The 21,178-nt window shown below is 47.2% G+C and overlaps 1 protein-coding gene across 1 annotated transcript; it reads right to left on the bottom strand.

The window, feature by feature from the left end:
* Positions 1-7,249: 7,249 nt before the first annotated feature.
* Positions 7,250-20,834, bottom strand: SDR9C7 (short chain dehydrogenase/reductase family 9C member 7). Its single transcript, XM_004274130.4, is given in 5 exon segments — positions 7,250-8,345; positions 15,140-15,312; positions 15,966-16,224; positions 19,362-19,623; positions 19,625-20,834. Coding segments are annotated over 5 exon segments (1,014 nt in total). The 5' UTR covers positions 19,664-20,834; the 3' UTR covers positions 7,250-8,064.
* Positions 20,835-21,178: the final 344 nt, after the last annotated feature.

The raw sequence follows: 21,178 nt of genomic DNA on the forward strand, positions 1-21,178 counted from the left end.
CCCTCTGTCTTTTGGAAACTTATCCCCTCTCTTTGCTTTCCCAGGTATTTACCCCTGTAGCCCCTTGTCAACAGTTTCCTTCCTCTTCTAGTTTTTGATAGGAATCTGCTGGACACTGCCAGCAGACAGAAGTCCAAAGTCCTAGAAATTAGGGGGATTCAGGCTGAACAAGGGAAATTTGGGAGAGAGTAGGAAAAGAACCCCCTCTCTCCATAAACTGCTAAGTCTCCCCATTTGCACAGAAGACAGGGCACCAATTCTCTAGCTTGGCCTGTGACTTCCCAGCTCCATCATCTGGCTCCACCTCACCTTTACAAAGTTTTTTATATCCATTACCTCATGTATGCTTTACCAGAGCCGCTTGAGGGGAGATATTATTATTCCCACTTTACTGGGAAAGACATTGAATCACTGAGGGGTTAGATGACTTTTTTTTTTTTCGGTACGTGGGCCTCTCACTGTCGTGGCCTCTCCCATTGTGGAGCACAGGCTCCGGACGCGCAGGCTCAGCGGCCATGGCTCACGGGCCCAGCCGCTCTGCGACATGTGGGATCTTCCCGGACCGGGGCACGAACCCGTGTCCCCTGCATCGGCAGGCGGACTCTCAACCACTGCGCCAGAGTGGAGAATTTTATCACAGGTATCCAGACTTCAACTCCCATGTCTCACTGCACCAGCATGTGCAGGAGCTCTGAGCAAAGACCTCTGCTGTGGGTCTTGCTTTTCCACATTAAAAGTATTCAAATGATCTGAGGTGAAATCAAAGTTCTTGAAACAGGACATGGCGTAATGTATATATAAGAACTTTGTAACACTGTGAAGTGCTATACAAACATGATTTGTTATTAAATAGTTTGTACTTATATGAAGCATGTTTATATACCTACAGCTACATGCCATGGAGTGTGACTGAGTAGAATCAGCTGCTGTCTTGGATCCAGATGATTGCTCTTTTCTGTCAAAGTAAATAACTAAGAGCTCATTTTATAACTGGATAGTGTCTCTCCCTTATTTAATAGACTGGTGTCATCTCATGGGGCCACTACTTGGAATAAGAGGACATCCAGATTAAGAGAAATATACCTAAGTCATATCTCTGTCCCCCACACACTCCTTTACTCAGTGGGTGGCTACAGCAATGTTGTCTTGGTGACATCCAGGATGTCCCCAGCCTGTCTGACGTTTGGTTCCTCAGCTGCTGCACCCCCTTCCCCATCAGACACGCAGCCAGCACCCTCAAGCCTCACAGGTCCAGCTGCCTGGCCAGCAAGTTCCCAAAGCCTGAGTCCCATGTCACAATTAAGTCATAGTTGTCTTGGAGGTGGCTCACCCCTCACTGGTCTTCGCAGATAACAGTGCAGAAGATGGAAGAACCCCCTGGGGGAGTTTTCCTCCTCCTTCAGTAGGAGAAATTCAGATCTCTCCTTTCCCGGCAACCTTGGAAGAGTTGGCATTTCTCTCCTTACCTACAAAGCCCTCTGAAATGTCTCCTAAGTGGAGTCTCAATTCTGCCTTTGAAAATTGTTTACTTGCAGTTCATATTCATTTCCTGGTTGAAACTTGTCCCTGACTATTAAATAAACACACACAATTTAAAAAAATCCTCACTCCTCCTGTTCCTCTGTCAGAAATTCCAAAAGGAACATTTTGTTACTGTTTCAAGTTTGGCATTAAAATTCTCTGTATCATTTTGTTGTGGTCCAGATGCAGTATTTACACTGCCGTTGCCCAAGAATATCTCAAATATTCTGGCCAGGCAATAGTTCAGTGACCAGCAAGTCCCAATTACTCTGGATGGTGCTCTGTCCTCCCACCTCCCATCGCTTCTGAGTTGAGGTTGACAGGAGATCAGACAGCTGAGGCTCAGGGGAAAGGCAGGCATGCCCCATAGGAGAAAAGGAGGCCATGGAGGACAGAGGCTCCCCTCCTTTCATGGGGAAGGAGCTGGAAGAGATGCCCATGCAAGTCTAGCTAGAAGAGGTTCAGAAGGTTTATGGAAACAGAAGCAAAAGCCACATCACAGCTGCTGGCTAGAAAACCCTGCTACAAATGTGTGTGGACAGAGGTGCTCCCCAGGGTGAAATTAAGCACATGCTCAACGAATAGCATTCAGAAATAGAAGGACCTGCTCTGCCAGTTACTTTTAAGGTATGTAATTACCCTCTCTGAGTCTCAGTTTCTTCCTCATTAAAACTGAATAATAATATCCTTCTTTCAAGGTTGTTGTGAATATTAAAGTGCTTAGAACAGTGCCTGGTATTCAGTAACCACTATGTAAGTGTTTGCTATTGTAGTGTGTGGTGAACGGCAGGGACTGGAATCCTCTCTGCCATTTATTAGCTATGTAATCTTTTTTTAAAATTAGTTAATTAATTAATTTTTGGCTGTGTTAGGTCTTCGTTGCTGTGCGCAGGTTTTCTTTTTAGTTGCAGCAAGCAGGGGTGGCTAGTGGGGGCTACTCGTCGTTGTGGTGCATGGGCTTCTCATCGCGGTGGCTTCTCTTGTTGCGGAGCACGGGCTCTAGGTGCGTGGGCTTCAGTAGTTGTGGCACGCAGGCTCAGTAGTTGTGGATCGCGGGCTCTAGAACGCAGTCTCAGTAGTTGTGGTGCACGGGATTAGGTGCTCTGCAGCATGTGGGATCTTCCCGGACCAGGGCTCAAACCCATGTCCCCTGCATTGGCAGGCGGATTCTTAACCACTGTGCCACCAGGGAAACCCCATTAGCTATGTAATCGTGTACAAATCACTTAACTTTCTGAGTCTTGGTTTCCTCCTTTATAAAATAGGGATAAAACCACAGGGCTTGTTGCAGGGGTTAAATAAAAATTAAATGGATAGTATTTGGAAAACACAGTGCTTGGGACTGAGTAAATGTCCAATAAATGCTAATTATTATTATTTCTATGATTTTGTTGTTACATTTCTCTCACCATCTCTAGTCTTGCTCCTCTTGTACCCCTCCAGTCCAGTTCATTCCAACTCATTCCTTAAGGGCAGCAAAATTATCTTCTTTAAAAGTAAGTAGCCTCAGAATGAATCTATAGTGACAGCAAGCATGTCAGTGGTTATCTGGAGCTAAGGCAGAGGAGAGGGAGGATGAACTGCAAAAGGGCACCAGGGAAATTTCTAGGGTGAGAGAAATGTTCTATATATTGACTAATGGTGGATGCACAGGTATATTCGTATGTCAAAACTCATCAAACTTTACAATTTAAAGAATGCATTTTGTTATATAAAAATTTTGCCTCAATAACTGGTTGTTTCAAAAGGTAAGCAGCCTCCCTGGTCTTCTATTAATTACATTACTATATTTTCTCTTTTCCATGACATTTATCAGTATATAAAATTATTTCATTCATTTCTTTATATGTCTATTCCCCAACTCCTCCCCCCATCAAAATAGAAACTCTTTGAGGGCAAGGGCTCTGTCTGTCTTGTCCACCACTATAACTCTGGCATTTAGAACTATGCCCAGAACACAGTAAGAGCACAGTAAATTCTTCTTGAATTTATTCAGACTAACTGATTAAAATCGTTCAATGGTTCTACCACCAAATTATACACTGATTTCATCCATTCTCATCATCCTCACTCCACTACTTTAACCTAAGGTAACAATAATTTCTTGCTTGGATTATGCAATCGTCTCTCTGGAGGGTGTCCTTGCTTCTACCACTGTCCCCTCATTTCAGTCTCCAAAGAGCTCTTACAGTGATCTTTAAAAAATTTAAATCAGGTCACATTACTTCTCTGCTTTAAAAAAAAATGTGGAGGGCTTCCCTGGTGGCGCAGTGGCTGAGAGTCCGCCTGCCGATGCAGGGGACACGGGTTCGTGCCCCGGTCCGGGAAGATCCCACATGCCACGGAGCGGCTGGGCCCATGAGCCATGGCCACTGAGCCTGCGCGTCCGGAGCCTGTACTCCACAACGGAAGAGGCCACAGCAGTGAGAGGTCTGCGTACCGCAAAAAAAAAAAAAAAAAAAAAAAAAAAAATGTGGAAATAATTTGATTAAGAGGCTGAATAAGTGAATAAGAAAAGGAAAGCCAATTTAAAACTCTAGGAAAATACAAAAGCTATATAAGAAAAGTTGTGATCCTAATATGAAATAAACTAAAATGTAAAATTGGAGCACTTATAAATTTCAGTCCACAAATTCAGAACTACCTCAACTATTAATGATGGGGTGGGGGAATAGCCCTCAGAGCAAAAAACTAAGTCTTCTATCTGCATAGATTACCTCTTAAATGTCTGTTGTGCCAGGACTTCCCTGATGGCACAGTGGTTAAGAATCTGCCTGCCAATGCAGGGACACTGGTTCGAACCCTGGTCTGGGAAGATCCCACATGCTGCGGAGCAACTAAGCCCATGTGCTAGAACTACTGAGCCTGGGCTCTAGAGTCCATGAGCCACAACTACTGAGCCCACGTGCCTAGAGCCCGTGCTCTGCAACAAGAGAAGCCACCGCAATGAGAAGCCCACGCATTGCAATGAAGAGTAGCCCCTGCTCGCTGCAACTAGAGAAAGACCGCACGCAGCAACGAAGACCCAACGCAGGCAAAATAAATAAATAAATAAAAGAAAATTTAAAAAAAAATGTTTATTGTTCCAGTCTACATGCCTTTTTTTTTTTTAATATAAGTAAGCAGAGTGCCTTTTTTTTTTTTTTTTTGGCTGCGTTGTCTCTTCATTGTTGCGTGCGGGCCTTCTCTAGTTGTGGCGAGCAGGGGTTACTCTTGGTTGTGGTGTCCGTGCTTCTCATTGCGGTGGCTTCTCTCGTTAGCATGGCCTCTAGGTGCACGGGCTTCAGTAGTTGTGGCACACAGGCTCAGTAGTTGTGGCTTGTGGTCTAGAGCGCAGGCTCAGTAGTTGTGGCGCACGGGCTTAGTTGCTCCGTGGCGTGTGGGATCTTCCCGGACCAGGGATCGAACCCGTGTCCTCTGCATTGGCAGATGGATTCTTAACCACTACGCCACCAGGGAAGTCCCTACATGCCCTTTATATCTGGTGAATCTCTACTGCCTTCCTGCCATGGTGGGACACATGTGTCTTCTGTGAGGTCACCCAGAGTCTCATGTGCCTAAACACACAACGCAGCTGGGACTATCTTGAGTCTTGCCACTTCCCCAACATACTACCAAAAAGTGAACCCTGGTCTTCCCTCATCAGAATTAACCAAAGTGAATCTTCTAGTCTTGGGGGAAAGGCCCTGCTTCTCTGAGACATTGTATAAACCCACAAGACACATTCCCTTTTGCTTCTTTCCCTAAATCCTATTAAAGATATTAAGGTTGGGGGAAACTAAATCTGGAGAAAGTACAAGAAATGTATTTATTCTATTCCATTAGATGTCTCACCCTAGGTAAAGAAGTACCAAATTGGCTCCTTGCTTGAGTGGGGAAGGGGGAAATAAGAAACCAAGGAGCAATGAAAATGTGTAAATTAATATCTCAAAATATTACCTAGCTATAGGTAGTATGGCTACTCTCCCTAGTAAATTTTTGTGTCTTCAACAAAGAAAATTTATTTTTGACCTAGATTTAACCTTCTCAATAGCATGGAGTCTGAGGTTTGAATGTTCCAGGGCAATAGGCACTGTGACTGTCTCCCCAACATTCCCATTCTGTCTTGTGATTAATCTAAACAATTCGTGGCAATTTACCCCCTTGTCAGTGACTGGTCCACAGATGGACAAACCTAAGCCATCCAGGTCTCATTTGGGTCAATGTGATTTTTTTTTTAATATAAATTTATTTATTTATTTATTTTTGGCTGCATTGGGTCATCATCGTTGGGTCTTCGTTGCCATGTGCAGGTTTTCTTTAGTTGCGGTGAGCAGGGGCTACTCTTCGTTGGGGTGCACGGGCTTCCCATTGAGGTGGCTCCTCTTTTGCGGAGCGCGGGCTCTAGGCGCATGGGCTTCAGTAGTTGTGGCACGAGGGCTCAGTAGTTGTGGCTTACGGGCTCTAGAGCACAGGCTCTGCAGCTGTGGTGCACGGGCTTAGTTGCTCTGTGGCATGTCCCAGACCAGGGCTCGAACCTCTGTCCCCTGCATTGGCAGGAGGATTCTTAAGCACTGTGCCACCAGGGAAGTCCCTGGGTCAATGAGATTTAAGGAAAGCCTCAGTGAGGGCTCTGGGAAAGAAACTTCCTAAATCTTTAGCGTCATGGAAAGACAGGCTCTCTCTTTTCTTATAAGTTGTGAATGAGGAAGCACAGAGTTCCCGTTGCCACTGGCAGTCGTGCCACAACAATAAAGGTAATTGGATTTAGGGTAAAGACTAAACTGTGGATGCCAGAGCAAAGAAGCAGAAGATGATGCAGTTATCATTTAGCTATGGGGTCCTGCCCTAACTCTTTCTTTGTTGTTTAAACCAATGTGAGTTGACTTTTCTGTTACTTGCTGCTCAATGCATCCTACCTGATACAGAGAATTTGGTGCCAGGAATAGACGTGATGCAAATAACAGACTTAGTGGGTTGTATGGTGGCCCTCCAAAAAATACGTCCACACCCTAATCCTTAGAACCTGTGAATGTTACCTTCCTTGGAAAAGGGGTCTTCGGCAGATGTGATTAAGTTACATTTAATTATTTTCAAGTTCAGCTGGATGTTGAAGAGACACCAACTAAAGACATTTTAATTTTAAAAATTCACATCTGACCTTTATTACGTGATCACTCCTCAAGATCAAAAGTCTTTTCAATAGAACTTCATATGGCTCAGAAGTTTAAGGATTTTTAAAGAATAATAATTTCGTTTCATGACTTTTTTTTGTGTGTGTGGTATGCGGGCCTATCACTGTTGTGGCGTCTCCCGTTGCGGAGCACAGGCTCCGGACGCGCAGGCCCAGAGGCCATGGCTCTCGGGCCCAGCCGCTCCGTGGCACGTGGGATCTTCCCGGACCGGGGCACGAACCCATGTCCCCTGCATCGGCAGGCGGACTCTCAACCACTGCGCCACCAGGGGAGCCCATCGTTTCCTGACTTTTTTGACAACGTTACTAATTACGGGAATTTATTCTCCTGTAACTAAAATCCTAGCCTGGGAATCTAAACACCTGAGTTCTGTCAAGGCTATGATGCTAGGGGACCTCCCATAAGTCACTTCCTCCTCTGAGCATTAGTCACTCCTATGGAACTATCAGCAGTTTCCAAGTGCCCAGATGCATCAGAATCATCTAGGTCCTTTTGACAAATACAGATGTCTGGGCCCCACCCAAGCCTAATGAATCAGATTTTCTAACACCAAGGCCCAGGAATCTGTGTTTTAATTAACCAGGTGATTATGATATACACAGCCAAGCTGGGGAACTACTGAATTAGATAAACTCTAGTGTTCCTCGTAGCTCCAAAAATTTGATTTTCTGATTTCTGCTTCTTCTATCGCTATCCTGTCTCTGCTACTAGATATTGCGCTAAAACACAAAAACGAAACCACAAAATAAAGAGCGAAAAGCCAAGACCATGATTCAATCACATTTCCATGCTTCTAGCACCTGCACAGTGCCTCGTCTATAGTAGGCCCGCAGGTAATATTTGAAGAATTAATCAATGGTGATTAAACAAACGAGCGTTACTTCATGTGTAACACTTTCTACCTATGGATACAGAAATCCATAAAAGAGAGAGAAAATACTATGATAAACTTTTGCGTGATATAATCTTGCCCTCCCTGTTTGTCCTACTACATACTTCAAATAATGGTTTATGTGAATAAGGTTAATGCATATTTAGAGACACGAGAGGAAAGTGGTTGAGTTCTCCTGTGGGCTGCATAATCCCACAAAATTTCCCAGTGGTGGTGATAACTGAGGGAGGCTCATGATTCAGCAGGAACTAGTTTTCCTCTCCTTGACTCCTCCAGGTCAAGAAAAAGCCATATCCTGATTGGGTGACAGATGTTCTGGGGGCCAGGCTGCAGGTCTTTGAACCTGTAAAGGCCCCCTCAGGTTTCTGTGAGGCCCCAGTGAGTAGGAACACCTTCTGTTAGAAGTTATCCATAAATTCACCACCAACAGGTAGGGTGTCAGCCAAGCAAGGTGTCCCCAGAACATCTGATACCCCCTCATGTGACCCTACAGTGCCTCCTCCTCCGTACTCCACTGACCACCCCTTGGGCTTCCCCAGCTCGGACACTGTCTGCTGGCCTTGGAAGGTACCGCCTCAAGATGAAATCTGTCACAGGGGTGGGAAACTTAGCCAAGGGGAGGTAGAGGAGTTTGACATCCAGGCCAGGGTTGTAGTGGATGCGGGGGTCCCGGGAAACAGTAGCGTGCTCCATGCTGTTAGTGATTTCACTGATCCTTGACTCTGCCAGCTGCATCGTGTTCTTTAACTTGTCAGTATCTGTTTGAGGGTACAAGAGGGGGAAAACTCAAAGGCTCTATTATTCTTCATTAAAGATTGTTTCTTCTGAATTCCATCCAAGCTCCTTTTTCACCGGACCACTGATCTAACATTTCAGGCAGATTTCACAAGCTCCAGGTTGCCCCTTAAACAAACACCCTATAAATAATCTTATTTCTCTTCCCAAATTCAGTAGTTGTGAATTGAATTCCTACTATTGCATTAGACTAGCAATGAGGAGAACTGTGCCCAGTTCTGCCACTTATTAGTTGTGTGACTTTGAGCTTAAACTATCATCATCTGTAAAATGGGGATAATAATACCTGCCCTAGAGAATAATAAAGATGAATAATAGCAGGGTAGACAGTGGAGGAAAGAGGAGAGAAAACAGGTGAATATAAGTGCACAGAAAAATTGGAAGGAAATAAGGAAAAATACTGTCTGTCTGGTGAAATTCCTAGTCGCTGGAGGTTTTTTTTTTTCCTCCTGTGGACTTCCTAGAGTTTCCAAATTTTCTACAAAAGCATGCAGGGAAAAGATGTTATTAAAAAATAGTAACACTGCCTTTGCTTTGGTCATAAGGTCATTATGGGGCTCAAATGAGCTAAGGCACTGACCGGTACCTTGTAAGGCTCTAGCAAATGTGAGGGGCTGTTCCGTTAGCATGGTACACACGGGTGTGGAGATGGGTCCAAGTCTGCTGTAGCTTACAACACAGATAGGAGACAAGCCACACGATACACTTAGGGAGCCCTGATCTGCACCCTCACCCCAGGACTCTGGGAAGGGGGTAGCTCAGTGGGACTCAGATTTCACTGAGCGCCCCAAGGACTCAGGAGGAAGTGGTGCCTGAGAGTCAGACTTCGTGATAAGGGATTAGAACTTGAAAACAAAGAGGGAGCAAAAGCTAGCCTGACTTTGGGGGTGGTCCAGGAAGGCAGAGAAGTCACCCCTTCTGTGCAGGACACTGGTGGGCAGTTGATGAGGGCAGAACAGTGTCGTTCAAGTATGCTTTACCCACCTCTCCGACTCCGAGGAACTCCCTTTCTGTTTCTTAAAGAGAAAACTACTGTAGTGAAAAGAGGTAAACTACATATTAGGGGTCCCAAAAAGAGCCACACTGACTTAAAGCCAGGCTGTCTATAGAGCAATAATGTCTTAGGAATCCGACACTCTGTGCTCCATCCTTGGGTCTGACACAGAGTCCACCACCAACAGGTTCCGGGCAGGGAAGCGAGTGTCAAAGGACTCATTCATGAAGCTCAGGGTTACGGCTCCCTCAGAGGGAGGGAAGGCTGTGTGGGCTGATGAGGATGAGGCAAGCTGATGGGATGAGATGGCTTTGGACCCACAAGCTGATGGGGTGGAAGAAGCTGCCTGAGACTCTGAAATAGTCTAAGGCACATCCTTTCCATGTTCTCTCGAATAGTTATTGCACTCCTGCTTTGTGCCCAGCTAGACATGGATTGAGGGAGACAGGGGTACCCTTTAGCCCCTGTCAGTCTCCTGGACAGTGAGGAAGAACTCAGGCTTTGCATTTGGGCATCCAGGAAACGTTTGTGCTATTGTGAGAATTCAGCAAAATAAAGTCTATAAAACAGCAGGCACTAGGCTTTGGCACTCAGTATGGACCCAACGGTCCTAGTCCCTCCCTAGGAAGAAAGGGGACTAAAAGGGGAATTTTTGGTGGCTTCCCTGGCAGGGTTGAGATAAAGAAAGAAACTTGGCAGGTGGCTGTGTTGCTGCGAAGTATGCTAACAAGCCAGGCTGTGCTCTGTGAGGACCAGAGCACTGTGTCCTGTTCACATGCTTATCCCAGTGACTCTGTGTGCTGCTTTTTCGGGTATGTGCCTAGGTTAGGTTGCTATTAACTAGTCATTTCCAATATGGTTCTATTTTGGGGATAGCTAAAAATCACTCCAAGATACCTGGCCTGTTCCCCGATTCACAAGCCAGGGGCCTGTTTGATTGGCCATAACAGCTTGCTGGAGTTCGTGTCCAGTGGTGCTTGTGACCACTCCTAAATATTTCTTCAGTCTGTCTCCACAGCACCCGTCCCCCCGCCAACACTACCCCACATACATACATACTTCCCACAGTGCCCAGGACCTTTCACTTCATGCCTTTGTTGGTCCTTCACTGGGTTTCTGAGGTGGCCTCCCAGCTGGTCTCACGTCTCCACCCTCATCCTTCCCATGGCACACAAATCTGATCAGGTCATTTCAGAGCCATTTAATAAAAGGCTCTCCAAAGTCCTTCAGGATGAGAGCCACACTTCTTTTTTTTTTTTTTTTTTTTTTACAGCCACACTTCTTATTGGAGCCATCAAAGTCTTCTACTATCCGACTCGTAACGTCTCCCGGCTTCATTCCCATGCCCATCTCTTTACACTTCACACTCAGGCCAGACTAGTCATAACAACAATGGCTAAGATTGTTGAGCCCTTATCATATGGCTGAGCTGAGTACTTTACATTCTTGTTTAACTCTCCTAACAACCCACGAGAGAGGAATTATTATACTTTATCGTGGAGAGACTGAGGTATAGAGAGTTGTGTAACACGGTTAGAGGGATTACTGTCGTCTAGAGCTTGCATCCACACCACCTTCGAAAGCACACAAGTGCTATGGCAGGTCTCCAAACTGTTGCTCGTGCTCTTCCCTCTGTGAAACATTTGCCATCTTTTTCCCTTTTGGCTAACTCCTATTTATTCTTCAAAACCCACTAGGACACCAATGGTCACCTCTGTGAAGGCTTTTGTGACAGCAGAATTAAGTCCCTGTACTGTTGCTTTGTTTGTTTTTTTTTATAATTTACGTCATTTATTTAATTAATTTATTAATTTATGGCTGTGTTGGGTCTTAGTTTCTGTGCGTGGGCTTTCTCTAGTTGCGGCGAGCGGGGGCCACTCTTCATCGCGGTGCGCGGCCCTCTCACTGTCGCAGCCTCTCCTGTTGCGGAGCAGTAGCTCCAGACGCTCAGGCTCAGTAGTTGCTTTGTTTTGTATGTATGTCCATTGTTGCACAATTTGTGTGGCGTTATACTTGCTTTCAGACCTCCCCTTCTAGATTCCTAGAGACTTTTGTCTCATCTGTGTATCCCAGTAAACACTAGTAAAACTGAAGTAAAAATTAGAGTATGATCACTTGGAAAATTTTTTATCTAAAAGTAGTCAAATGCCTGCATAAAAATTTTCCTCTGAAATCATGGAGAGAACTACAGATGAATCAGCCTATAGTATTTTATAACCCAACCTTTACTTTTCTTCTGAAGAACATCAGCTTTTCAACAGTGGTTTTCAGAGGAAGTTCGCCTTTCTACACATTCTTTTATGGACCTCGCTGAAGACTCTACAGCTTCTGCCTGCATTGAGCTACTTAGAAAACACCTTTGTGAGGTTTCCAGATGCTGGCTGAGTCTGTGTTTCACCCCAGCCTCATAGTGACCCCATAAATAATTTGGATCATTCTTTGCTAACTGAGAGTTTTAGGGGAGACTCACAGGGAATATATATTATCCTCCCCCCAACCCCCAAACAGCTATTCCCCTTGTTTGTAGCAACAGCTACAGATTTCTCTCTGGGAATCCACGCCTCTTCCATTCTGAGTCCTTTGGTCTAGGTAGAGTGCATGACCCAGCCTGAGCCAATCAGAGCTTCACATTTCCCCGGGCACAGTGATGGGCTCAGGGTTGAGTACATCCTGCAATTCCCTCTGCTCCTGCCATCACTGGCCCACCAAGTCAGAGTAAATCTTAGACCGTTTGGGGGAGCTACTGGAAAGGACTATCCTGGGAGGAGATGAGGAGATGCTGCAGCCATGGGACCCCACCAACAGGGGAGAGAGCTGTAAGCCTGAAGCTAGTACAGAAGAAGCAGAGCCAAGAAATAGGGTGATTTGAAATGAAAATAGAGCTTTCCTCAGCTAGTGAAGGGTTTACCACGGCTGGATTGTAAAGGACAAGTGTCAGCTGAGTGAGCACAAGACAAAGGGCAGTCACATGGATTAGCACAGCTGGTGTATTAGCTCTAATTCTATCGATTTATTTAGCATTTGAAACATCCAGCCCTCTGTTCAAATATTTATTGCAATTCCTGGTTACTTTAAGACCTCTAACAGGCCTGAATAAATCTATAAGTACTGAAAAAAAAAAAAAAAAGAAATAGGGTGAAAGCAGGTCCTAAGAACACCATTTGTGGACTGGATCAGGCAGTGCCTGAAGCCCATATCCTTATACTTTTTAGTAATAAGCATCAAGAAATTCCTTTTCTGCTTAAATGATTTGGGTTGGATTTTCTGTCACCTATAACTGAGAAAGCCCTAACTGATCCTCAGAACTTTTTACTTCTCCTCACAGAATTCTAATATGTCCAGAACTGAAAGAGTACTTTCCCCAAGGAATACTTCTCCAAATACTTCTCCCTGACTTTTCCCTAAATCAATGAATGAATGATGCCTCCACCCATCAGGTTTCTTGAACTAAACCTAGCACTCGTCCTGGATGGCTTTCTCTCCCTCCCAGTACCAGGAGGTCTCATACACACCGGGCATCTATCAACTTCTTTCCATCTCCTCCACTTCTCTGTAGCCCAAACCACCGAATGTGTAGCCTGGAATACTGCAGCAACCACAGCAGGCTTTCCCAATCACAAATCAGATCACGTCCTTAATCCTCAGTGTGCTTTGATGCTCTAATTTATCCTGGGTCTCTTCTGCTCCCCCCGCACTGCTCCCCACCCTCTGGATCTTTAAAGTTCCTCTAAGGGAACTCAGTGCCTCAGGGCCTTCCTGAAAAAACTTTCTTGCCTATCCACTTTCCAACAATGCCTAACTTATTCTTCCCCAAAGTCAACTCAGAGAAGCCCTCCCTACACCATAATCTAAACTGGGGCCCCACTCCCAACCCTATTCTTTTTTTCATGGCCTTGTGTTTCTTCCCATGGTCATTATCCACATTTGTCACTAAATGTGTGTGTTGTTATTAAGATCTATCTCCTCCACTGGGCCTTAAGCTGCAGGCAGCCAGCTGTGTGCCCTGCTGCTTTGTCCACTCTCACCCCCGGCCCTACCCAGTGCCTGGCATGTGGTAGGCTCTCAATAAAATGTGCATTAGGTGAATCAATGGCTGTTATGGTTTTTAACTTATGGTGTCTTGGCTTTTTACTCTGTGGATGTATGAGGTCTAGGAGAGCAATTCACTAAAATAACCACCCCTGCCCCCCAGACAGTTAGATACCTGCCATTAATTTAACTGAGTGATTATATTTAGCCCATTCAGAGTTTCTGGGTATATGTTTAAAATTCATCACTTTGGATTTTGGATGATTGCTAGTTAAGAATATCTCTTTGCAACACAGCTCGCAGGTACCAGTGTACTAGAGAAAAGGAGGCCATGCTCTTTTTCTCTATTACACTGGTAATAGATAAAAACAACAAACTTTTAAATCAAATTGTTCCTACCAGGAAGCAGATAATATTCTAAGCACTTTTTATATATTAACTCATTTAATTTTTATAACCCATTACAGATGAGAAAACTGAGCAACTGGCCCAAGGCAAGCAGGAGAGATGAAATTTACAGTCAGGCAGCCTAGTTTCAGAGTCTAAGAGCTTAAAACCACAACAGGAAATTGCCTCTCAGGGATGCTCATGGAAGTCAAGTAAAAGAGAGGGGAAAAAAGTCTGGGTTAGGGAAATATATGACTAGGCCACTGAGGCCCAAATGGAGCAGGACGGGGCTGAGAGCCGGCTGCTTCACTCTGGACCGAGGGACCCTCCTGAGCCAGAAAAATGCCAGCCCCACCTTTCTGTCCCACACAAGGGCAGCTCCAAGGGTGGCCCTGAGGGGCTGTTCCCCCTCCAGGCACTTGGAGGGGAGAAATGGAGAGAAGCAAGAAATCTTGTGAATGATCCTCTCCTGAAACCAACTGGCTTGGCTTTGGGATTAGAGGCTCCAAGTGAATGTGGGGCCGCCCAGTCCTCAGAGTAGGCCTCTCCCTACCACGAGGTACTCCACCAGGTCTTTTGGCCAATCCCTCCTCCGCTGCACCTGCAGGCCACCCCTCCTCTTGTTCTCCAATGGTGGGGGCTCCGTGCATCCCTCAAACTGGAAGAGTTCCCCAAACTGTGAGTTTGGGACAGTATAGTAAACAGCTGTGATGTCCCTCCTCTACTCTCCAGAAACATCTGAGATTCACAGGAGACCCTTAGGCCAGGGAGAAAGAGAGCTCCCAGAGCCCCCTTCCTTTAAAACATTCGTGTGATTTTCCTCTTTACTGATTTGACAAGCACTTAGTGCATGAGAGATACTTCACAGACATTAATCCTCACAGCAGCACTGTGAGGTAGGCACTATCATTAACTCCATTTTATAGATGAGAAGACTGAGGCTTAAGGCGACTAGGTAACATTCTCAAAGTCTCCTCCTAGCCCGTAAGTGGCAGAGCCAGGCTTCAAACCCAGGCAGTCTGGTTCAAGTAGCTGTGCTCTTAATAACTTCTCTGTACTCGTGGCAGTGCATTTTCACCTGATTCACCTGCATACGGATGTTTGGGGGGAAGGCAGGTGCCAGGGGGCGGGTGGGCAGCATCTCTCTTAACACCCCCATCTCCCGCAGCTATGGTTTTGTCACTCCCCCAGCAGTTCTCAAATCCCAGCTCTGCCACCAGCTGTGTGGCCTTGGGCTCATAACCTCGCTGAGCCTCCATCCCCTCATCTGTAAAATGAAAGTGGGTCAGTGACCCCCAAGACCTTTCCATCCCTCTCAGAGATCCCTTTCTCTCCTGGGGAACGCACAGATATGGAAGTACTCCTCTCCATAGCTCTCGCGGGTCTCCTGAGGCAGCCGCTCCCACAGCTTGCACATGCTCTTCTCCGTGCCCTCCAGGTCCTTCTTGCCCAGAATGGATGTCCGGTAGTTCCCCGGCTCAATGATGCTGACTTTCACCCCAAAGTAGTGGAGCTCACGCCTGGGAAAGAAGAGCTGGACTCAGTCTGGGACTCCACGATGACAAAGGATCATCAGGGAAAGTCACCTCTGACACCTCTAGAGGAGCTGATCTCCAGAGATCAGGAACCTGGAGGTGTGCCCCCCACCCCTGCACCAGGCCCAGCACTGCTTTCATGCAAATAAGCCCTTTCCCAAGCCTGTCTCTGCACGACTCACATTAGGCCAGCCTAGTCGGGAGGAATCTAGACCAAAGCCTTGCTCCGACCAGGTCCCTCCCACTCAGCCCCACCCCCAATGCCTAGGTGGCAAAGGAGTGAAGGGATCTATGCAAGGCTTGCATCCTTCTCAGAGGGCTGCCCACAGCACATCTGCCCCCAGACCTCTCCGTCTGTTTGGAGGACTCTCCCTCCTACTCCCACAGGCCCAAGCAGCGTGTTGCTTATTCTGAGACAGCCAAGGGAAGGCTGCTCATCGCCACCCCACCTCTTCTCATCCCTCTTCTCTGGGTCCCTGAGGAAGGCCCCTGGAGGTCTAGCCTTCCTCCTGCTACTGTTTTAGCATCTTCTCTCCAGATCTCCCCTGCCCACAGGGTGCCCCCACCCAGCCCTCTCTTCCTAAGGTGAAACCCCCAGAACTCCTACCCTGAATGGTTTGGCACCTGGGCCCGGTCACCTGATGCTGTCAGAGAAGGCCTCGACGCCAAACTTAGAGACGCAGTAGCCGCCACCAGTGATAGCCACATGGCCACCAGAGCTGGACATTTTGACGACCCTGCCCTGGGCTTTCTTGACCATGGGCAGCTTATGGAGAGTCACTTCGATCAGTCCCAGCAGGTTCACGTTGATCACCTTCACATAGTCTTCCTTGGTCAGCCATTCATTGGGACCATTGGGCAGGCCTACACCAGCATTGTTCACCAGGGCCCAGAGGCCTGGGGGCGCAGTGGAGGGAGGGAGAACCAGACAAAAATCAGCAGTGTTTCTGGAAAAGCACAAGTGTCCACGAACCCCCAGCTCAGGGCTGCTGAGGATGGTTGAGCATGTCACAAGGCACAAGACAGCCAGTCTGGCAGCGTGGGGTGGGGAGCTATGACAGCCCAAAGGAACATGGGCCTTTTACTCATGGGTTTTCCCTAAAGGGGCAGTTTTTCTGATTCACGCAGTCTGCCAGCTAGCTGGACACTGTACCAGCTACAATCCAGGCTTTAGCTAATAGCATCTAAGCTATTGGCTCTGGGAAAAGAGATCTCATTTTCATACCAATGAATTAATGTTTCAATTCCTTCCCCCATCATGCTTCCCCCTCTCTGTTCACCTGAGTGTAAGAAACCAACTCCGTTTCACACATTACCAAAATCACTCTGTTCATTCATTCATTCATCCATTCACACATTCATTCATTTCATGCATCTGTCAGTTACAGAGGAAGGTGCTAGAGACATTAAATGAACAAAACATGGTCTTAATCCTCAGTGATCTCAGAAACCAGAGAAGAAATAAATAAGACTTATAAACAAATACAGAAGACATTTAAATAAAATAATTTTGGAAAAATGTGAAAAGGGCTCCCTTTGAGATATTTAAATTGAGTTGGTATAAATGGAGAGAAATATTGCTAGGTATTGTCCTTCAGCTCTGCAAGAGCCAGGCTTGAAGAGCCTCAGGTTCTAGTCCTGGTTCTACCTCCAGCCTTGGACAGGTCACTTCCTTTCCCTGGGCCTCAGGTTCATTGTTGAGTGGATTAGGATAGTTGTTTCCAACCTGTGGTTTGCAGTCCTGAGGGCTTTCAGGCTGAACCCCAGAACCTGATAAGGAAGGGAGATGCAGGAGAACCTCAATTTTCATTTGTCTTACATACTGAGGTTCCAAGTAAAATTCCACTTGGGGGAAGGACTTGGGGTTCCTTCCCTTTCCCTCCCCTTATCTCACTACCCCACCTTGGCCTCTGTAGCCTCAAGATACTCTTCCACACACACGTGGGCAGGTCTAGACGTAAACACCAATCATGGTTCACCCCTTCCCCTAGGCCTGGGGTCCCCACACAAGCTGTGTCCCCATCCTATCTTTCTGCCTTCCTCCAAGTAGAGACCCCAGGAGACCAACTGGCTGGCAGGACTCAGAGCCTTCCCAGCTAGGGGAGACTCTTGTCTTACAGTGGAAGAAATGAGCTGCTGAGACCCAAAGACTGTAAAACCCGAGTGGTCTCTGCCTGTGGAGAAGGGACACGTACTCGCTGCTACCTCTGATCATCCCTGGTAAATAGCTCTGCCTGCTGGCAAACCAGGACAACTTTAATTCTTTTTTTTTTTTTCCTGCAAAGAGAGCTAGAGAACTTTCAAAACAGTGTGAACAGCTTTAGGGTCATGCCAACTTGTCATGTCCAGAGACCCTGAGGGGCAAAAAGAAAGCATGCAAGTATCCCTTCCTCCCATTTCCCAGTGCTTCTTAGACCAAAGATGTTGCCCAATGGCCCCCCAGAGATGTCCCCATACTAATCCCTGGAACCTGTGAATATGGTGGATTACATGGGAAAGAGGAATTAAGGTAGCAGATGAAATTTAAATTGCTTAACTGACCTTAAAATGGGGAAATTATCGTGGATTAGCTTGGCAAGCCCAATATAATCACAAAGGTCCTTCTAAGTGGAGAGGGAGCCAGAAGACAGAGAACCAGAGAGATGGCAGCCTGAAAAAGACTCAGCCCAACCTTGCGGCCTTGAAGATGAAGAAGGTCGTGAACCAAGGAATGCAGGAGGCCTTTAGAAGCTGGAAAAGGCGATGAAATGCAATCTTCCCTAGAGCTCGGTTAACACTTTGATTTTAGTCCAGTGAGACCCATTTGGGACTTCTGACTTCCAGAACTATAAGATAATAAATTTGTGCTCTTTTAAGCCACCGACTTTGTGTGCACTTGTTACAGCAGCAACAGGAAACTAATTAATATACCCAGGGAGTCATGAACACAAGGGGCTCAAAGCTGAATGTAGGGCACTGGGCGGAGGCAGCCTGGTGAAGAGAGAAACTGACTCTTGCTGAATTATTCATAAGTTAGTTCATTTGACAAATATTTATTGAGCACCTTACTAGATGCCAGACACTGTTCTAAGCACTAAGGATATATAATAAATAAAAGGAAAAACACCTCCCCCACTAGAAGCTTTATTCTAGCAGGAGAAATAGAAAATAAATAAGAAAAATAAGTAAAATAGATTGAATATTGGATAGCGGTAGATGCCAAGGAGGAAAATAAAGCAAGAGTTATTGTCTGCCCCTCCTGGGCCCCAGAGCTCTCCTGCCCTGTGTGCACAGACCCCAGATGAGCTCCCTCAGGAGTCGTGTGCACAGACCCCAGATGAGCTCCCTCAGGAGTCAGGACTTCCCCCAGGCTGCTCCTTCTACAACTGAGCCACCCTGTTCCTCCATTCCTACACCCACATCTTGCGTGTGGGAAGATCCCTGGGTGGGTCCCCATTCAGTCCTAGTCAATCCCTAGCCCACAGCCTCCTTTCCCAATAAGAGCAGCCACCCTGACATAGGCACTTACCCTTAGGTCAACCTGGTATCCATCATGATATGACGAAGAGGAGAGATCTCGCTCCCCACCCTGCAGTCTAGCCTGACACTCAAGGAGAGCAAATGTCCCCACTCAGGGAGTCCAACCTCATGTTCCCTCTCTCCTCCCCCTAGCCTGATCCCGACAAGAAATGTGCTCACATTTTTATAGGAGCTGATAGTTAGGACTACCAAAGTCCCAGTGAGGCAACTCCACCTTTCCGACAGACGGAATGCATATTCCCTCCCTGAACTTCTAGCGCAACCTCCCCCAAACCCTGCTAACCCTCTGAGTTTCTGGGAAAGAAAACTTCCTTGGGAAATCACCTCTCCATGTGGACAGTCCAAACCCTGCAACAGGTCCAATCCCACTGAGCTACAGGCCCGGCCCCTTTCTCTACATCACCTCTCCCATCCCATCTGAACAACAGGGTCCCTGATAACTCTCAGATACCTGCAGGAGAAAGAGAGAAAAAGAAGGATAAACTGAGAAAGCCAAGGAATGCAATTCGTCCCACCTTGCTCTCCCACTTGGTCCTTCACCCACTGGGCTGCTGCTTTGATGCTCTCAGTCTTGGTGACATCCAATAGGGTGGTCTCCAGCTGGTAGGAGGTATCCTGCTGAAGCTTCTGGGCCCCCTCCTCAGTGAAGCAAGCAGCCAGCACCCGCATGCCCCGATCAACCAGCTGCATGGCCAGGAGGTTCCCGAATCCCGAGTCACAGCCCATGATGAAGACGTACTTGTCCGAGAGGTTGCGGACCAGATTGCAGTTCTTGAACGTACAAGTCCATAAAGGAGAGGTCCGTGATAGCCGCCATGGCAGAGGGGAGAGGTGATGGCCAAGAAGAATCGGGCTCAGAAGATAGCAGGAGAGGCTGGTCCTCTGAGCCCCAGTCTGCTGGAGCCTGTTGAGAAGGGCTCTCCTCCCTTCTGCTGCCGGCGACAGATGCACAGCCCCTGGGTGAGCCACTCTATAACTTGTATAGGTGGATGCATCACCATGCCAATTTGCCTAGATGCAAGAAATTCAAGTCCAACCTGAAGCTTTGTCACTTCAGACAGCCCTGGTGGCTCCCCCTCTCTCTCCCCCAGCCGTAATGGGTGAAGATGCCAAGGATGGGAAAAACCACAGTGGTGATGTTAGTGCTGAGAAGTGGCTCCCCTGGGTGGTCTGAGCAGAGGAAAGAAGGAAGGAGGACTCAGCCCAGAGGACCCTCCTGGAAATCCCCCACTTCCAGCCCAGGGATCAAAAACCTTTGTCATGAATGCGGGCATGTGAAGAAATGTAACTGTTATTTTCAGTGGAAAAATTAAGACAAATTCACTAATGCAAAACAAACAAAATCGGTTTTGTGCCCTCCAAACCCCAAGAGAATTCCAGGTTATCAGCTCTTTGGAATTCTCTGTCCTTAGGTGAGTCTCCATTGCGAGAGATGATGAGAAATAAAGGGTCTGCCCCAGGGTGGATGTGCCTCCGTTGTCCTGAGGTCAGAGGCAGCAGGCCCCCGCTTAAGGGAAACTGGTTATGTGAGGCCCCAACTCCCAGAAAGCAGAAATCCCTGACGGGCTCAGGGCCTGGGTCCTGGGGAGGTGATGCTCAGGTCACCAACGAGGAGTCTCCACTGCACTCCAAGCGGGTCCAGCACCCCCCTCACCCAGCAACCAGGTAAATGGAGGGAGTCAAGGACCGAGGACACAGAAGCTCCCCCGGGCAGGACCCCCAGTGAGCATTTTTCTTCTACCTCCAGGACCAGATACACGCTAGGCTGAGCTGAGGAGCCTGAAGGGGGGTGATGTCCGTGAAAGGAAGGGACTGTACAGTCAACTGACACAGTGGCTCATGGAAAATGCAGAGGGAAGGGAGGCCAGGAGTCAAATGATTCTGATAACAGGTAGAACCCCGGGTGTCAAGAAAAGTCAGGAGGAGACACTTTGGGCGTAGGGAGAGAGGCAGGAGAATAGAGAGTTCTGATATGAGCATTACTGAGACTGAGGCTGAGCTAGATGATAAGCATCATTGAGACTGAGGTCCAGCCAGATGATGAGGAAGGCTCATGAATGCCCTGGGCCGCTGTGGGAAGGGCCTGGGGCCGAGTCCTTGGCCCCGAGAGGGGATGACATATGGGAAGAGCAGAGGACCGGGGTCAGGGACTTAGAAAACTCTCAGGGTCAGGACTGGGAGGGAAGGGAGAGATTCCAGGCAATGGAGCAAAGAACACACAGAAAGGTAGAAGGGAAGCCAGTAAAGAAAAGGAAGCAAGGATATGAGACAGAGGTATGAGTAGTGAGGGGCCATGCCCAGGGCTGCATAAAACATGGAGACAGAATTATGC

The sequence above is a fragment of the Orcinus orca genome, chromosome 11 (genome assembly GCF_937001465.1).
Source record: "Orcinus orca chromosome 11, mOrcOrc1.1, whole genome shotgun sequence".
Taxonomy (NCBI): Eukaryota; Metazoa; Chordata; class Mammalia; order Artiodactyla; family Delphinidae; genus Orcinus; species Orcinus orca.